Below are 15,439 nucleotides of genomic sequence, written 5' to 3' on the forward strand. Positions count from 1 at the left end.
ATTGAGCTCATTTCTTAGGTTTCTGCAGACACATGCACCTTAGGTAGTTCTCAAGGCATTGATTGATCCTCTCTGTTTGTCCATCGGTTTGTGGATGATATGAGGATGACATGTCCAATGAGACACCTGAAAGGGTGAATAATTCCTTCCAAAACCTGCTGGTAAAAACCTTATCCCTATCTGAGATGATACTGATAGGTAATCCATGGAGCTTGTAAATGTTATAAAAAAATACTTTAGCAATGGAGGTGGCCGTATAAGGGTGCTTTAGTGATATAAAGTGAGAATACTTAGTCAATCTGTCCACCACTACTAGGATAGAGTCTTTACCTTCAGAGTTAGGCAAGCCTTCATGAAATCCATAGAAACACATGACCATGCTTGTTCAGGTACTGGTAGGGGTTGCAGCAATCCTGGGTATGGGTTGTTCTCATGCTTGGCCCTTGGACAAATTTCACACCCCTTCAACCACTCTTGCACATCCATCTTCATGGTAGGCCAGTAGAATAACAGTTTGATCCTCTGATAAGTCCCATGCATGCCTGAATGGCCACCTAAGGCAGAATCATGTAGTGCCTTAAGAATCTTCTCTCTTATCCCCCCATGGCTCCCTACACATATCTTCCCTCCTTTCTTCAATACCCCAGTTTCATAGCTATAATCTGGAAAGGAGGTGCCATCAATAACCTTGGATTGCATGATGGTTTGGAAAAGAGTGTTCCCCTCATAACTCTCCTGAACTTCTTGAACCCACAGTGGAATGTGGGTAGATATAGCATGTGTGTGAGAGGCATCTTCCTGACAATTTCTCCTGGATAAGGCATCTGCAGCTCTGTTCTCCTTGCCTTTCTTGTATTGAACTTCATAACTGAGCCCAAGTAGCTTGGTCACTCCTTTTTGTTGCAACACAGAGTTTATCCTTTGGTCAAGAATGTGCTTGAGGCTCTTTTGGTCAGTCTTTATGATAAAATGGTTACCTAAGAGATAATGTCTCCACCTGGTAACAGCTAGAAGGAGAGCTAGGAATTCCTTTTCATACGTGGACAGCCCCAGATTTTTGGGAGCTAGTGCTTTGCTGAGATAAGAGATAGGTTTTCCCCCTTGCATCAGCACAACTCCTATCCCCTTCCCACTTGCATCAGTCTCAACAATGAAAGGTTGAGAAAAGTCAGGCATAGCTAGCACCGGAGCTGAGACCATCAGTTCCTTGAGATGGTTGAAAGCCATCTCAGCATCCTCATTCCATTCAAAAGAGTCCTTTTTCAGCAGTGATGTGAGTGGTTTGCTAATGACCCCATAGCCTTGTATGAATCTTCTGTAGTACCCTGTGAGACCTAGAAACCCTCTTAATGCCTTAACATTTGTTGGTATAGGCCAGTTAACCATGCATTCAATCTTCAAAGGATCTGTGGCCACACCTTGGTGTGAGATGACATGTCCCAAGTAGTCAACCTCCTTTTGAGCAAAAGAGCATTTGCTTTTCTTGGCAAATAACTGGTGTTTTCTGAGAAGATTCATCACCTTTCTAAGGTGTACTAAGTGTAAGCCCCAATCTTTACTGTAGATTAATATATCATCAAAGAAAATCAGTACAAATTTCCTCAAATAAGGTTCAAAGATAGCATTCATAAGAGATTGAAAAGTGGATGGAGCATTACACAACCCAAAAGGCATAACCAAAAATTCATAATGACCATTGTGAGTTATGAAACTGGTTTTGGGTATATCTTCCTTCCTCATTCTAATCTGAAAATATCCAGACCTCAGGTCAATTTTTGAAAAGTATGAGGCTCCATACAATTCATCTAACAACTCATCAATAACTGGAATGGGGAAATTATGCTTCACTGTGAGTTTGTTAAGATATCTATAATCAACACACATCCTCCAGCCCCCATCCTTCTTCTTAACCAGTAACACAGGGGAGGCAAAAGAACTCTAGCTAGGTCTGATAATGCCACTGTTCAGCATTTCCCTGATAATCTTCTCTATTTCAGTTTTCTGTCCATATGCATACCTGTAGGGGTGTTGCTTCCTAGGTATTGCCTCAGGTAGCAGCTCAATACGGTGCTCAATCTCCCTTTCAGGGGGCAGAGAGTAAGGTTCTTTGAAGATGTCTTCAAATTCCTACAGTAGCTCTTGCACTCTATCATTTCCTGCAGCTTCAGTTGATGTGCTATGACTCAACAGCAGTTCCCCTTGTACCTCCGGGCACCTCCCTCTCATGAGCTTGGATAGGGAGTAAGTGGTTACTGCCTTCGATCCTGTCTGACCACTAACAGCTTTGAGGATCACCTTGCTAGAGTCTTGACTAAGGGTCACTCTCCCTTGGTGGAAGTCAAGCTCAATTGGATTGTATAGTCCTAGCCAATCACAGCCTAGGACCAAGTCATAACCTCCCAGCTTGATCACCTTAACTGGATGTGTAAACTGATGTCCTTGAATTTCCCAGCTAAATCTGTGACAAGCCAGCTGACTAGTGAGTTTGCTACCAAATACTACTCTCACCATCATGGGGTGTGTTTTCTCTAGCTTGCACCCTAGAAGGCTGGCCACCTTTTCATCAAGGAAGCAGTGAGTGCTACCACTATCAATAAGGATGAGGATCTCCTTATCTTCCACAATCCCTTCAAGCCTCAAGGTTCTGTAATGAAAGTCTCCCTTCATAGCATGCAATGATACAGAGACACCCTCTTCCTTATCCAGCTCTGTCTTAGTAGTGTGCTTCCCTTGCTCTTCTTCCTCATTGTCTTTAGTTCCCTCATCTTCCAGCAGCATATAAACCTGCCTATATTTACACCTATGTCCAGGGACATAGGGTTCATCACATCTATAATAGAGATTCTTTTCCCTCTTTGCTCTTACTTCAGCCTCAGTTAAGTATCTAGTGGGTTGTGCTGGTGATTTCTATGGGGGATTTCTGTTGGGTGGTTTAAAAGGTGGCTTGGGGGGTATGTTTCTGGTAGGGTGGTGAGCTCTTTTAAGTATGGCATTGACTGTTTGCTCTTGGTTTCTAGCAAGGTTAATGGCTTGGTTTAATGAGGTAGGTTCACAGTTGGTCACATACAACTTCACCTCATCCTTAAGACCACTAATAAATTTCATCATGAAAAAGTCCTCATCTAGACCTCTGTTAAAGATGAGCATCTGATTTTTCAACTCCTCAAATCTCTCAAGGTAAGCATCCACAGTGGTCTCATGATGCAACCTATTGAACTCGATTGTCACCTTAACATTGTTAAGGGCTTCAAATCTTCCCAAAACATTGGCTACAAATTCCTCCCATGACCTGAACTCCTTCTTTGTTACATATCCTTGGTACCACAGTTCAGCTTTGCCTTGCATGTAGATGGAAGCCATAGACACTCTTTGGTCATCAGGTATTGGTATGAGCTGGAAATATCTAGAACATCTCCTCACCCATCCTCTTGCATTTTCCTCATCAAAATGAGGAAACTCCAGCCTGTTCAGAACATTGTATGTCCTAGAATTTTGGTTCCCACTAGTTTCATTCCTGGAACTGCTTCCTCCTTCCTCCCTGAGGACATTGTATGGTGTAGCCCTGAAGTTGGATCCCCTTTCCACCGTGGCTGTTAGCCCTTCCCCCAGTATTGACTTATTTCTGTTGTACTGTTGCATCTGATCAGCCATGCTTTGTAGTTGTTGCTGCAAACTAGTCATGTTATGCTCCAGATTGAGCATGGAGGCTTGGAGACCTTCTTGCACTTCTAGCATTTGATCCATCCTCCCATGGAGTTCATCAACACTAGCCTCTCTCTTTGCACTTTCATCCAAGAACATAAGATCTGATTTTTTTTTAGCTTCTTGTAGTTCTTTTAGACGTGTTCCATCAGCCATTTCTTTTAATACTGTAGCTCCTTAAGATCCAAGGAAAGTCTGGCTCTGAGGCCAAATGTCACAGTTGTAATTTGTTCACCGAAAAATGTAAGAAACTCAGAATGGAGATGAGGAGAATTAGAGAGAAAAGTGGATGAGAAGAACAGATATTTTATTAAAATGATAAAAACATAAGTCTCCCTTACAATCGGTTTTCCTCTTTACAATCAAATTCCAACATACAGACAAAAGTGTAAGGAAGAAAAAGCTGAAATTGCATTAAAAACTTAAGCAGACTGCAAGTCTGTGTTGTCCTCTACTAGCTTCAATTGGTTCTTCATCTTGGCACGCCTTCTGTGTTGTCCTCTACTAGCTTCAATTGGTTCTTCATCTTGGCACGCCTGAAGCTTCCCAAAATGGAGACGACAGCCACTGCATAACAGCTCACCCTTTTTCCGCCGTCCACGTGTCGGTTGATGGTGCAAATCGGGAACAGTTAACCTCCCCAAAATCCCCAATTTCCTCTGCCCTCGCATTGCGCCCTAATTGTGATAAAACGACGTCGCAATGAGCTTCCGATTTAAAATTTGCCCCAATCTCTTTGGCGCCCTCGATCTGACGGCTCTCGTTCCTTCCTTTTATCGGGCGGCTACTTTGTAAAGTCGCATTTTCGCTCTGAATCACGACACGTATTAAGGGGTATTTGTTTAAATTTTGTTGATTTCCAATCAATTGAGAATATGGAATTTTTTACCAATCTCAAAATTGAATGCTTCTTAAATTGAGAGAGGAAAGGCAAATACTCGTTTAGCCAAATTTCAAAAATTCCTCTCAGCTGTTTATTCGTTAAGGCCAAGGTCAAGATTTCTCTTTCCAGTTTTACCAAAATAACCCTATTGTTGACAGAGGTTTGCCGCAGCAGCTGCAGGGTGAATTCGTCAACCAAATCTCAACGGCTCTCTTCAGAATATAGCCGTTAAAATCCACGTTCACACACAATTGGCCGAAAACCCTAATCGCGTATATATATATATACCCCTTAATTCAACTGCTCTCCATAAATCAACATACAATCATCTCATCTCTTCTCTCTCTCGCTCTCTAATTCTTGCTCTCGCATTTCGTCATTTTAATTACTCGTTTGAATTGTTTGTTTAGTTCAATTTAATTCAATCTTCAGTTGTTTCTTTGACCTGATTCTTTATTTTGCAGGGAGCTTTATTTTCACTCTCCGTCGAACACACACAATCACACAGTAGCATATATCTCATACGTATATTACTTTATCTTTGCTTGTGTTTGTGTTGTTCTCTTTTTTGCTAACGTGATGGAAACAGGAATTATAAACTCATCTGCATCTTCGAACAAGACCCAGTCCCGATGTCCACTTCAAGAACAGCTTCTGCAAAGAAGGAATTCACGGGAAAACGTATGTTATTATATAATTGCAAGTGTCGAGGTCCATTACTAATGTACTTATATCTTTTATCAGGGTTTGAGAGTTTTCTTAATTCACTGCAAGTTTTCAATAATTTGTGAATGTTTATATGCACATAGGATAAGGTTAGATTTTGGTATTGGGATCAGTCAAGCGAGAAGTAGTGTTTTCAATTAGAATTTGAATTTCTACCTCCATTCTCTTCCAATTTGAATTGATGCATTTAGAGATAGGGATTTCAAATCTGTAATAACAAATCTTTTGGTTTTGTTTGGATAACTCAATATGACAAAAGAATTCAAATCTATCGGTTCTTATTTTGAACTGTTTTTTTTGTCATTCTATGGAAATTCCTTTAATATAAACCTATTCATCAAATCTAAATCCTTGTACCCACATGTAGCCTAAGGGAATAAGCAAATTCAGTCCTCAAACTGGCTCCTTGGTTTTTTAATATGGTTTCTCTAGCTTAGATTTCTTAAATGATCTGCTTAATTAAATATGTTTTATTATGACATAACTAGCTTGCCAGTTTCCTGGGTTTCAAAGGATTCTCCCTCTTTCTAAGTTTCTAATCTAGCATTTTGCTTAGTTAGTCCTTTTATCTAAATAGAATGAAATGGTTTGTGCATTTAAATGATATTTGGTTCATGGTTTTCTATGCAGTTGGATCGATTCATACCTAACAGATCAGCAATGGACTTCGACTACGCACATTACATGCTTACAGAAGGTAAGAAAGGTAAGGAAAATCCAGCTGTGAGCTCTTCTCCATCCAGGGATGCGTACAGGAAGCAGCTTGCCGAGACCTTCAACATGAACAGGACTCGAATTCTAGCTTTCAAGAATAAGCCACCAACCCCCATGGAGTCTATTCCTAATGAATTCTCATTGGCTGCTCACCAAGTCAAACCAGCCAAACCGCGTCGACACATTCCCCAGGTCGGTGCCTTTTTTTCCTTGAAGTTTTCACAAAAGAAATATAAAGTTCTGTGATGATTGGACATTTAGATTAAATGTCCATGAAATATGTACGAAATGGCCGACAAAATTGGATATATTTATGCAGACTTCAGAGAGGACATTAGATGCCCCGGACCTTATGGATGACTACTATTTGAATTTACTAGATTGGGGCAGTAGCAATGTACTTTCAATTGCCCTTGGAAACACAGTATATCTGTGGGATGCTTCTGACGGGACTACCTCAGAACTTGTTACTATTGATGAAGAAATTGGTCCAGTAACCAGTGTGAAATGGGCTCCTGATGGAAGGCATATTGCTGTTGGTCTGAACAACTCTGAGGTCCAGCTATGGGACACCACAGCTAATAGACTGGTAAAGTGGCTTAGTGCCTTTAATGTTCGTATGTTTGCGACAACTTTATATGCTCTTTCAATTCACCAACACCGACTCTATTATTCTTCAGCTGAGGACTTTGAGAGGTGGCCACACATCACGAGTTAGTGCTCTGGACTGGAACAATCACATTTTGACTACAGGAGGAATGGATGGTCAGATCATTAACAATGATGTTAGAGTGAGGGCGCACATTGTTGAAACTTATCGAGGTCATCAACAAGAAGTCTGTGGACTTAAATGGGCAGCCTCGGGCCAGCAGTTGGCCAGTGGTGGAAATGATAATCTCCTTCACATATGGGACAGATCCATGGCTTCATCAAATGCCCCGACGCAGTGGCTTCACAGGCTTGAGGACCATACGGCTGCTGTTAAAGCACTTGCATGGTGTCCCTTCCAGGGCAACTTATTGGCCTCTGGTGGAGGTGGCGGAGACAGGTGCATAAAGTTCTGGAACACACACACCGGTGCGTGCTTGAACTCAGTAGACACTGGCTCTCAGGTGTGTGCTCTTCTTTGGAACAAAAATGAGCGTGAGCTGCTCAGCTCCCACGGTTTTACTCAGAATCAGCTCACTCTCTGGAAGTACCCTTCAATGGTAAAGATAGCAGAACTCACTGGTCATACATCTAGAGTTCTTTTTATGGCTCAGGTACTGATTATATCACATGAAAATTTTTATCTCGCAGCCTGTTATCTCTATCAACTTCTTATTTGGTTAATCTTGTTAATGAAATCCAGAGTCCAGATGGATGCACGGTTGCATCTGCAGCTGGGGATGAAACTCTTCGATTCTGGAATGTTTTTGGGACACCTGAAGTGGCTAAGCCTGCGCCAAAAATGAGCGCAGAGCCATTTGCTCATTTGAATCGCATTAGATAAGTGGCAATGGATTGGTGTGTATATTCCAAAGTGAGAAGGACCTCGGGGACTGCTTGCCATGCATCGATAACTGTCTATTCCTCAAGCAATCAAGGTACAATATAGAAGTTTAATCCTGTAATGTTCAGTTAAAGATGATTCTCCATCTAGTTCTTTTTCTAAAATTTCCATCTCTAACAGGAAGTTGTCCGGAAGAAGGATAGCCGAACACCACCAACGCTATATGATTACTATTTTCAGTTTGTCCTCTTCATGTAAAGTTGGACATCTTCTTAAATTGCTTCTGGATAGACGATATTTACACTGTAAATTTGTACGACCAAACCATTGTTTGTCGACAGGTTACTTTGCAATTAATATTGCTGCCAAGTCACCTATGGTGATACCTTAAAATCATATCAATTTTGCTTCCTGCTGTGCGGCCTAGCACAGTTTGCCTTGTCAGAAGATATTTCCGAACTGTGGAATTTTGCAAACAGGGGTTTTATCTCCTTCAATAAAAGAAAGTCTACCAAATTAAATAAAGTTTCTCAAGACACATATTTCAGTTGTTTATTTTAGTTCTCTGGTTTCTGATGGAATCGTATGTGGAACTCCAAAGTATCCAAACTTAACCTGGAATTAGATGATTCTGAGAAGAAGGGAAATATGAAATATAGGAAAAACTGAGACAATCTCAGACAATAGAAGTACTTGTATTACAGTTGACAGAAGATAACAACAGCTCTTCTCATTCCATCAAATTCACACAACCCCTCTTCTCCCTATTAGAATCGTCTAATACTATTGAACTCCCAATTCCCCTTGTCAAAATAGCGGCTATGTGAACTGCCGCCTCATGTAAGTGTCTTCGTGCACAAAGACAGGACCCTGCGCATTCTGTGGGGGGGAAATTTGTGGTTGGGACTGCACATTTTGTGGAGGAGGAAATTGAGGTCGGGACTGCATATACTGTGGAGGAAAATGAGGATGTCCCATAGCAATTCCACTTTGAGGAACAGAGGCAGCCTTTTCCTGAGTCAAGGTGACATAATAGATGATCCCAAGAATGACACTGGCAAGTGACAGGACGGCAGCTCCAGCAAAAACACCTGGTTTTACAACATAGCAGTAGTAATTGCCAAAGTACAAGTTCTCTTCACCATGTTGATCATTCAGAGCTGCGCCCGTTAGCAAGAGAAGGAATGCTATGACAAATGTAAACCTGCATATTATGGCAGTACAAAGAACTTTCACTTAGAAACACGAAATGGGAGAGAACATAACAAAAATAACTCCTTAAGTTAGGAACAAACAAGCATGTTAACAGCGGCAATATAAAGCATAACTTTTATACTAAATCTCACTGTTGATTGTTTCACAGCGCATAGCACAGTGCATAGCGAGCATAAGTAAGAAACATTGGTCCTGAATATTTATTCTCATGACTGATTGTCAATTGAAAATTATAGATGGATATAATCATGGTGATGGAACAACAGATGACATTTCTCGAGGGTGGAATACTAGAGATACCATAACAAAATGTATTTTCTAATGTAGAGTGCAAGTGTTTATCAATTCTCCAGTGAAAGTTATGGTTACCACCTTGTTTTATCTTTCTATTATCCAAAATGAACAAATACAGATGTAACAAGCTATTACTTGTTCCATGTAATTTCAGGAGTAGAACAGGCCTACAGGTTAACTTGAAAGCAAAATCAAATATGCTTCACCTATCCATCTATAATCATCTGGGCTGATGTAAAAAATTGTTTGAAGTTACAAAAGCAATAGACAAGAACAAAATTAACGATTAGATTACCAGGAAACGATAAAGCAAACAAGTGCCAGAGTCCAATTAGAGTTTGTCTGATGTGGGCCTTTTCTGCAACAGACACAGCCAGTTGCAACATTGATGATCATTTGAGCAATCATGAGTGCTACAGCTGCAGTTAATCCAAGGCCCAAAGCAGGACTTCTTGGATATATGCATTCAGAAGGAGACGGGAATTGGACCTGGTCTCCCTGCATAATAACAAGGACCAAATAACTGCTATCTCAAAGTGTTTATCATAATAATAGCCGGTACTTACAAGTTACTACTCCGGTTTGTAGAATGATAGAAGACAAAGTTTCGTAAGTAATAGAACCTTGTGTTTGCCAGAGGTATAATTTTAACAGGTCACCTACTAGTAGCATATGTACAAGATTTGAAAAATCAATTCTCAGAGACAACATAAGTTTATTCTCCTTGTTGGGAAATTTTCCAAGATTTAACTTACAATGAATTAATGCAAACTGGGCGTTCACATACTGTGGAGACTACAGCTTCACACTCTTTGTCTAGAGGCAGACAATGCAAAGATGATGATCGACATTGGGATGCTTGGCAGTGCAGCATGTGGATAAGCTAAACTATTCCAGATTTGGATAAATGGTTAATGAAAATGGAGACACAGTTGATGTAGTTAGTGAATATTCCAGTGATGATAGTGTGTGTTTCAGTGCTGTGGTTTACATTTATGGCATTGACTCTGAGAAGCTCAGAGAATTATGTGATTAGCGAATTAAAATGTGACAAAGTTGTATTATGAAATGCCAAGTCCACGTGAAGTCATACCCCTTGAGAAGAAATAGTGAAAGGTGACTCACAATGCTGCTCTTTCAATGAAACTAATTACTCATCCTCTTGTTAAATTCCCAATGAAGGCTCATCCGGCAATTCACAAGATTGTAGCAAACATGATAATAAACACAAAAGAGTGAGATTACAAGGGCATTACATAAATCGGCAAATTCCAAGGCAAAATTAGTCTGCTACTAAGTCGGGTGGGCAGTTGAGATTAGAAGAATAATTTATCAGTCAGTGTTGAGTTTCAGATGATGCAAGGACAGAAAGGTATTAGTGATTAAGGAAATTAAACAAACAAGTAGTTGATTGAGCTAATATGCATTATTTAATTGCGTAACCTAAAATCAGAAATGTAGAGATACACATAGTCTTGAAAACAAACAAAAACTAGAAACATGAAAAGGAGTTAAAAAACAAAGCTAAACGGGACAAAGAGTGTGATTGTGAATAGAGATGTAGGAAGAAACAAAGAGAAGAGAGTGTGATTGTGAAGCAAGAAAAAGAGTAATATTACCTTAATCCTCTTGGCCTCGGCAGCAAAGCCCGTAACAGCAGAAAGCAGACCTAGAAAGCCCACCACACAGCACACTATAACCACCTTTCTCTCCATTTCCACTATTTGGCTCTAAAACTCACCCTCTCCCTCTCCCTCTCCCTCTCCCAAGCGGTGCTAAAAACAGTGGAAGAGAAATAATTGGTTTGAGTAGAAATCAAATTTCCAATTTATATTTAAATCTTATTCCATACTCAGATTTTATTTTAGGTAGAGAGAGAGAGAGAGAGTGAGGTGAGGTGGCTTTTCAAGTGAACCTTCTCTCTCTCTCTCTCCATTATTCTTTTATATTCTTTTTAAGGGCAGAATTGAAAATGTATTATTATTGCAAAATTGAGACACCTTTTTTCCTTTTTCTAGCAACACTTATTTGTTTTCTTTTGCTTTTTTGTTGTGTTTGTGTTATTCCCAATTTCAACATAATTTATTGTGATCCAACTTGGGATTTTTTAAGAAAATTTTTCATGCATACTAACAATAAATCTGATCCGGGTCGAATTATTCGAGCTCCTAAGACAATCTCCCTGCGGGTCGATTAATTCTTCCGAAACAGATTTTGGATCCCCTGGGAATAAAACACGAACCGTGAGCTCGTCGGGCACGTCCCCGACAATGACCCTCCGACGCTCAAGTTAGGTTGATCGAGTGAAATGTATGCGATCTCAAAGTTAGATCTCAATTAATGCATAACAGTTACCTCATTTATGGCGTATCGGGGTCTATTTATAGAACACAATTGTACGTCAAGTACTGGGCCACGTGGCCGTATCTTATCGGCGTGTGTTCCGATCGAACGACTATCATTGTCCGGGTCTTTGGCCAGTCTGTGCGATCCGGGTCGGGTTCTCCGCGACCCGCCCGCTACAAAGCACGCGGATCCTGATCGCGTAATGACTAAAATACCCTTAATGAAGGTTAATCTGGTCTTTTCTGCAGGGGTAACATGTGTATACCCATCATTACTCCCCCACTTTTTCAAAGTGCAAGTTCGTTGCCTTTGAGGAAGTCGAACCGTCGCGTCCATCGATCGGCAGTCTCTGTGGACACGTGGCGTGATCCTGTCGGTTGACCTTCGGCGCGTTGTTCCAGAGTGGACCTCCTATAAATACCCCATCATTTGAACTCTCGGCTCACCTCACGCAAAGACTTCTAGCGACCAAGGCTCACAACCACAAGTTCGTATTCGATCTGCGGCTTCCAGAGTCATCCTGCTTTAAGGTACGATGCCTTCCAGCTCTAGCTCGAATTCTAAGTCGCGATCTGGCTCTAAGCCACGATCTGGTTCAGAGTCTTCTTCATCTCATTCTGAATCTGCTTCAGGGTCCTCTTCTGAGTCCGGTTCTGGTTCGTCCTCAGGGTCTGGGTCTAGGTCGGTATCTAGGTCTTCACATGGGTCGTATTCTACCTCTCCCAAGAGGAACAAGAAGTTTCCTATCACTAAACTTAAGGATGAACAGACTGCGCCCTCGGTCCTTGCCAAGTTTCAGGATCGACTCACCAAAAACCTTTGGGAGGCTGTGGTTAGCAAAGTTAGGGTGCCTGTCAATAAGATTAGGGAAAAATACCACATCCCCTCCGATTTTGATGTTCTCATCCCTGCTACCTTCGATCGCATGCATCGTCCTCCCGAGGGGTTTACTGCTTTTTCTATCAAGCACCTCGATCCCGGGCTGCGATTTCCTCTGGCTCCTCCAGTGGCCGCGATTTTGAATAAGTTGGGGTTATGCCCTATGCAGCTCTCCCCAAATTCTATCACCCATATTGTCCTTTTCATTGTAATGATGCAATTTGTAGGTTTGGATCCCAATTTTGACAATTTTGGAGTTTGTATTCCTTCACCACTTCGAAGAGGTCTGGTAGTCGAGGTTTTTTCTATCTTTCGGCCAAGCCCGATTGCGGGTATTTGAGCGCCCTGAAGTCGAATATAGGAGCTTGGTTAGATTGCTACATTTTCATTCGATCTCCTAGTGGTGTCTGGCCTTTTAAGAACGAGTGGACTAAGTATAAACCCCTTCCAAAAATCAGTGGTGGGGGGTTGGTAAGGAGTCTAACATCTTATAAGTATGATCCCAAGAAGCTTCTCACTGAGAAAGTTTTGCAATTATCTGGGCTCTCTCCAGCGTCCCTTCACATCGAAGAGTCCTTAGGTGATTTTCTTCTTTTGGTCTCGCTTGCTTTCATCGCTGTAGTGCTCGCATATGCTAACCTCTCACTGTTTGCAGATAGTATAATCATGAGCACGCGCACTGCTATGCGAAGGATCGCGGCCCAGAACAAATCAAGGAAGGGGGGGGGTGAGATCGCGAGTTCTTCAGATCCGAAGGGGAAGGGCAAGGCGGCTGCTGGTGCTCCAGATTTATCTTCGATCCCACCTCCCTCGGTTCCTTCAAAAGCGCTCGCGGTCGCGACTCCCGACGGACAACAGCCCATTGCAATTGATAGTGAGGATACGCCTTCCGCCCATGGTGGTCATCTTGGCTACAACTCTTCGGAGTTAGAACTGGGTCTAGACGAGGCCAGTGGTGATCATGGGGCCGATCAAGGAAGCCAATGTCCTCCACTCGAGGAGCGATCTAAGAAAAGGAAGCGATCCTCACCGAAGAAGGGTCATGGGCCCAAGTCCAAGTTAGGGCCTAGCGATAAGGGCAAGGGGAAGGAGCTCGCTGAGGCCTCTCACCCTCCTCCTTCCAAATCGCATAGCCCGAGCGTGCTAAGCAGGATGGCTAAAGAAGCCGCAGACAAGACTAGTGTAGAGGAAGATCGGGACAAATTCTTGAGGGTGGCACAGCTGGCCACATGTTGGGAGGATAGCCGGGCAGCTCTTCGAGGCAACGTGCCACCTCCCGAATGGCAGGACATGTCGAGCTCGTCGCTGTATGGCGAAGCCGGAGGCGATACTTTCGCAGTCTACAACTCATTCGTCTCCGTTCGCGATCAAGGGGCGCTTGTGACGAATAGCCCCATTCGGCTTGAGGAGTTCGCAGCTCACTCCATGGTCCAGGTATTCCATCAGCTGGCTTCCTTCGATCTCCCTTCTTTTTTATCATTCATTGCATTCGATTTTGCAGGCCACGACCTTTCTCCGAAGCTTGAGCCTCAAATGCACCCACTACCGGAGGAGTTATATTCAGACTGATCAGAAGGTGCAGGATCTTAGGTCTCAACTGGCCGAGCGAGATGAGACGGAACGCAAGCAGGAGGATAATCTGCTGGCCTTGGGAGATGAGGTGCAAAAGCTGCGAACCGAGCTCGATGTTGCCAAGAAAGAGAGGGAGATTCTCCGTTCTGAACAGGAGGTGGCCCTGGCGGAGGCTAAGAAAGAGGCGTTCGATACCGGGCGTGAGGTCGGCCTCGTGGAGGGCCACAAGCGTGCGATGGAGGAAGGCCAAGCCGGTCGCATTCCGGTTGAAGAACATCAGCGAGCCTTGGCCAGTTCCCGGATGTCCGCGGTTCGTGATTTTTTGAAGACCGACACCTTCACGACCGCTCTTGAGATCAAGTCTGCGGACTCATTCACCAAGGGCTATGAGACCTGCCTATCTCAAGTCGAAAAGCTCGGTGGCTTTCATGAGACTTTTGACCGCAGCAAACTTGACATCTCGCTTGACGGCGACCTCCAACCTCTTCCTCCGGATCCTGAGCTGAAAGATGACGAGTTTATGGTCCTAATGGACGAGCTAGAGGCGTAAGCTGATGCCTGAACAATCCCGATTCTTCTATTTTTGTGGTAGGATTTGAGCTGACTGATCAAAATGTAAATCCTAGAGATTCTTAGAACATCATTTTTTGTAAACAGGATGGCGGGGTGGGATTTTTGATGACCCCTGTATATGACATTTTGTTAAATGAGAAAAGAACTTTCGTTAGCTCGCGTATTTTGCTATATTTGCGCATTGCATCTTTCTTGGAACATATGTCCAGGATACGTCTTTTTCAGCTCGCGTGTGATTTTAATGCGTCTTTTCCAGTTCATATATTGGACGCGTCTTTTTCAGTTCGCGTTTTTCTTGAGTGCGTCTTTTTCAGATCGCATATTGGACGCGTCTTTTTCAGTTCGCGTTTTTCTTGAGTGCGTCTTTCTCAGATCGCATTTTGGACGCGTCTTTTTCAGTTCGCGTTTTTCTTGAGTGCGTCTTTTTCAGATTGCATTTTGGACGCGTCTTTTTCAGTTCGCGTTTTTCTTGAGTGCGTCTTTTTCAGTTCGCGTTTTTCTTGAGTGCGTCTTTTTCAGATCGCATATTGGACGCGTCTTTTTCAGTTCGCGTTTTTCTTGGACGATTTAAGTAGGGAATAATAGTAAAGATGTACGCATGAATATAAGCACGAAACAAAGAAAATTTGATAAATCTCGTTAGGTAAATTACAGTGGGTACAAATGCTTAATAACGCAATGTTTAGCATGGACACAACCTTCCTAACCTTGGAAATATACAATTGGTAATCTGCTAGAAGTCTTCGCATACAACCTGTTCGTTTGATGGCCTTTCACAGGCTCCTTGTTTGATCCCCAGTTGATGGCCTTTCGCAGGCTCCTTGTTCGATCCCTCGGTTGATGGCCTTTCACAGGCTCCTTGTTCGATCTCTCGGTTGATGGTCTTTCACAGGCTCCTTGTTCGATCTCTCGGTTGATGGCCTTTCACAGGCTCCTTGTTTCAAGCATAGAACTTCTTCAAATTCTGTATGTTCCAAGGGCGTGGTAAATCGCGACCCTGCATGTCTTGCAATCTATATGTGCCCTTCTTTCTGATCTCGACC

The 15,439-nt window shown here is 42.6% G+C and overlaps 2 protein-coding genes across 2 annotated transcripts; one reads left to right on the forward strand and one right to left on the reverse strand.

The window, feature by feature from the left end:
* On the forward strand, positions 4,871-8,033 carry LOC105160231 (cell division cycle 20.2, cofactor of APC complex). The gene is made up of 6 exons (XM_011077516.2): positions 4,871-5,266; positions 5,942-6,217; positions 6,345-6,614; positions 6,706-7,287; positions 7,377-7,611; positions 7,698-8,033. The coding sequence occupies exons 1-5, from the start codon at positions 5,165-5,167 to the stop codon at positions 7,515-7,517; spliced, it is 1,371 nt and encodes a 456-aa protein (XP_011075818.1). The 5' UTR covers positions 4,871-5,164; the 3' UTR covers positions 7,518-7,611; positions 7,698-8,033.
* On the reverse strand, positions 8,165-10,905 carry LOC105160232. The gene is made up of 3 exons (XM_011077517.2): positions 10,646-10,905; positions 9,322-9,524; positions 8,165-8,721 (listed from the first exon to the last, which is right to left on the reverse strand). Exons 1-3 carry the CDS (start codon positions 10,739-10,741, stop codon positions 8,337-8,339), a joined length of 684 nt encoding a protein of 227 aa, XP_011075819.1. The 5' UTR covers positions 10,742-10,905; the 3' UTR covers positions 8,165-8,336.

The sequence above is a fragment of the Sesamum indicum genome, linkage group LG4 (assembly GCF_000512975.1).
Source record: "Sesamum indicum cultivar Zhongzhi No. 13 linkage group LG4, S_indicum_v1.0, whole genome shotgun sequence".
NCBI classification, from domain to species: Eukaryota; Viridiplantae; Streptophyta; class Magnoliopsida; order Lamiales; family Pedaliaceae; genus Sesamum; species Sesamum indicum.

Coding starts and splice junctions, on each gene's coding strand:
- LOC105160231 (XM_011077516.2), top strand. CDS start 5,165: ATGGAAACAGGAATTATAAACTCATCTGCATCTTCGAACAAGACCCAG. Junction 6,615..6,705: donor ACACCACAGCTAATAGACTG/GTAAAGTGGCTT, acceptor ATTATTCTTCAG/CTGAGGACTTTGAGAGGTGG. Junction 7,288..7,376: donor GAGTTCTTTTTATGGCTCAG/GTACTGATTATA, acceptor AATGAAATCCAG/AGTCCAGATGGATGCACGGT.
- LOC105160232 (XM_011077517.2), bottom strand. CDS start 10,741: ATGGAGAGAAAGGTGGTTATAGTGTGCTGTGTGGTGGGCTTTCTAGGT. Junction 9,525..10,645: donor CCGAGGCCAAGAGGATTAAG/GTAATATTACTC, acceptor GTTATTATGCAG/GGAGACCAGGTCCAATTCCC. Junction 8,722..9,321: donor GTTTGCTTTATCGTTTCCTG/GTAATCTAATCG, acceptor CATAATATGCAG/GTTTACATTTGTCATAGCAT.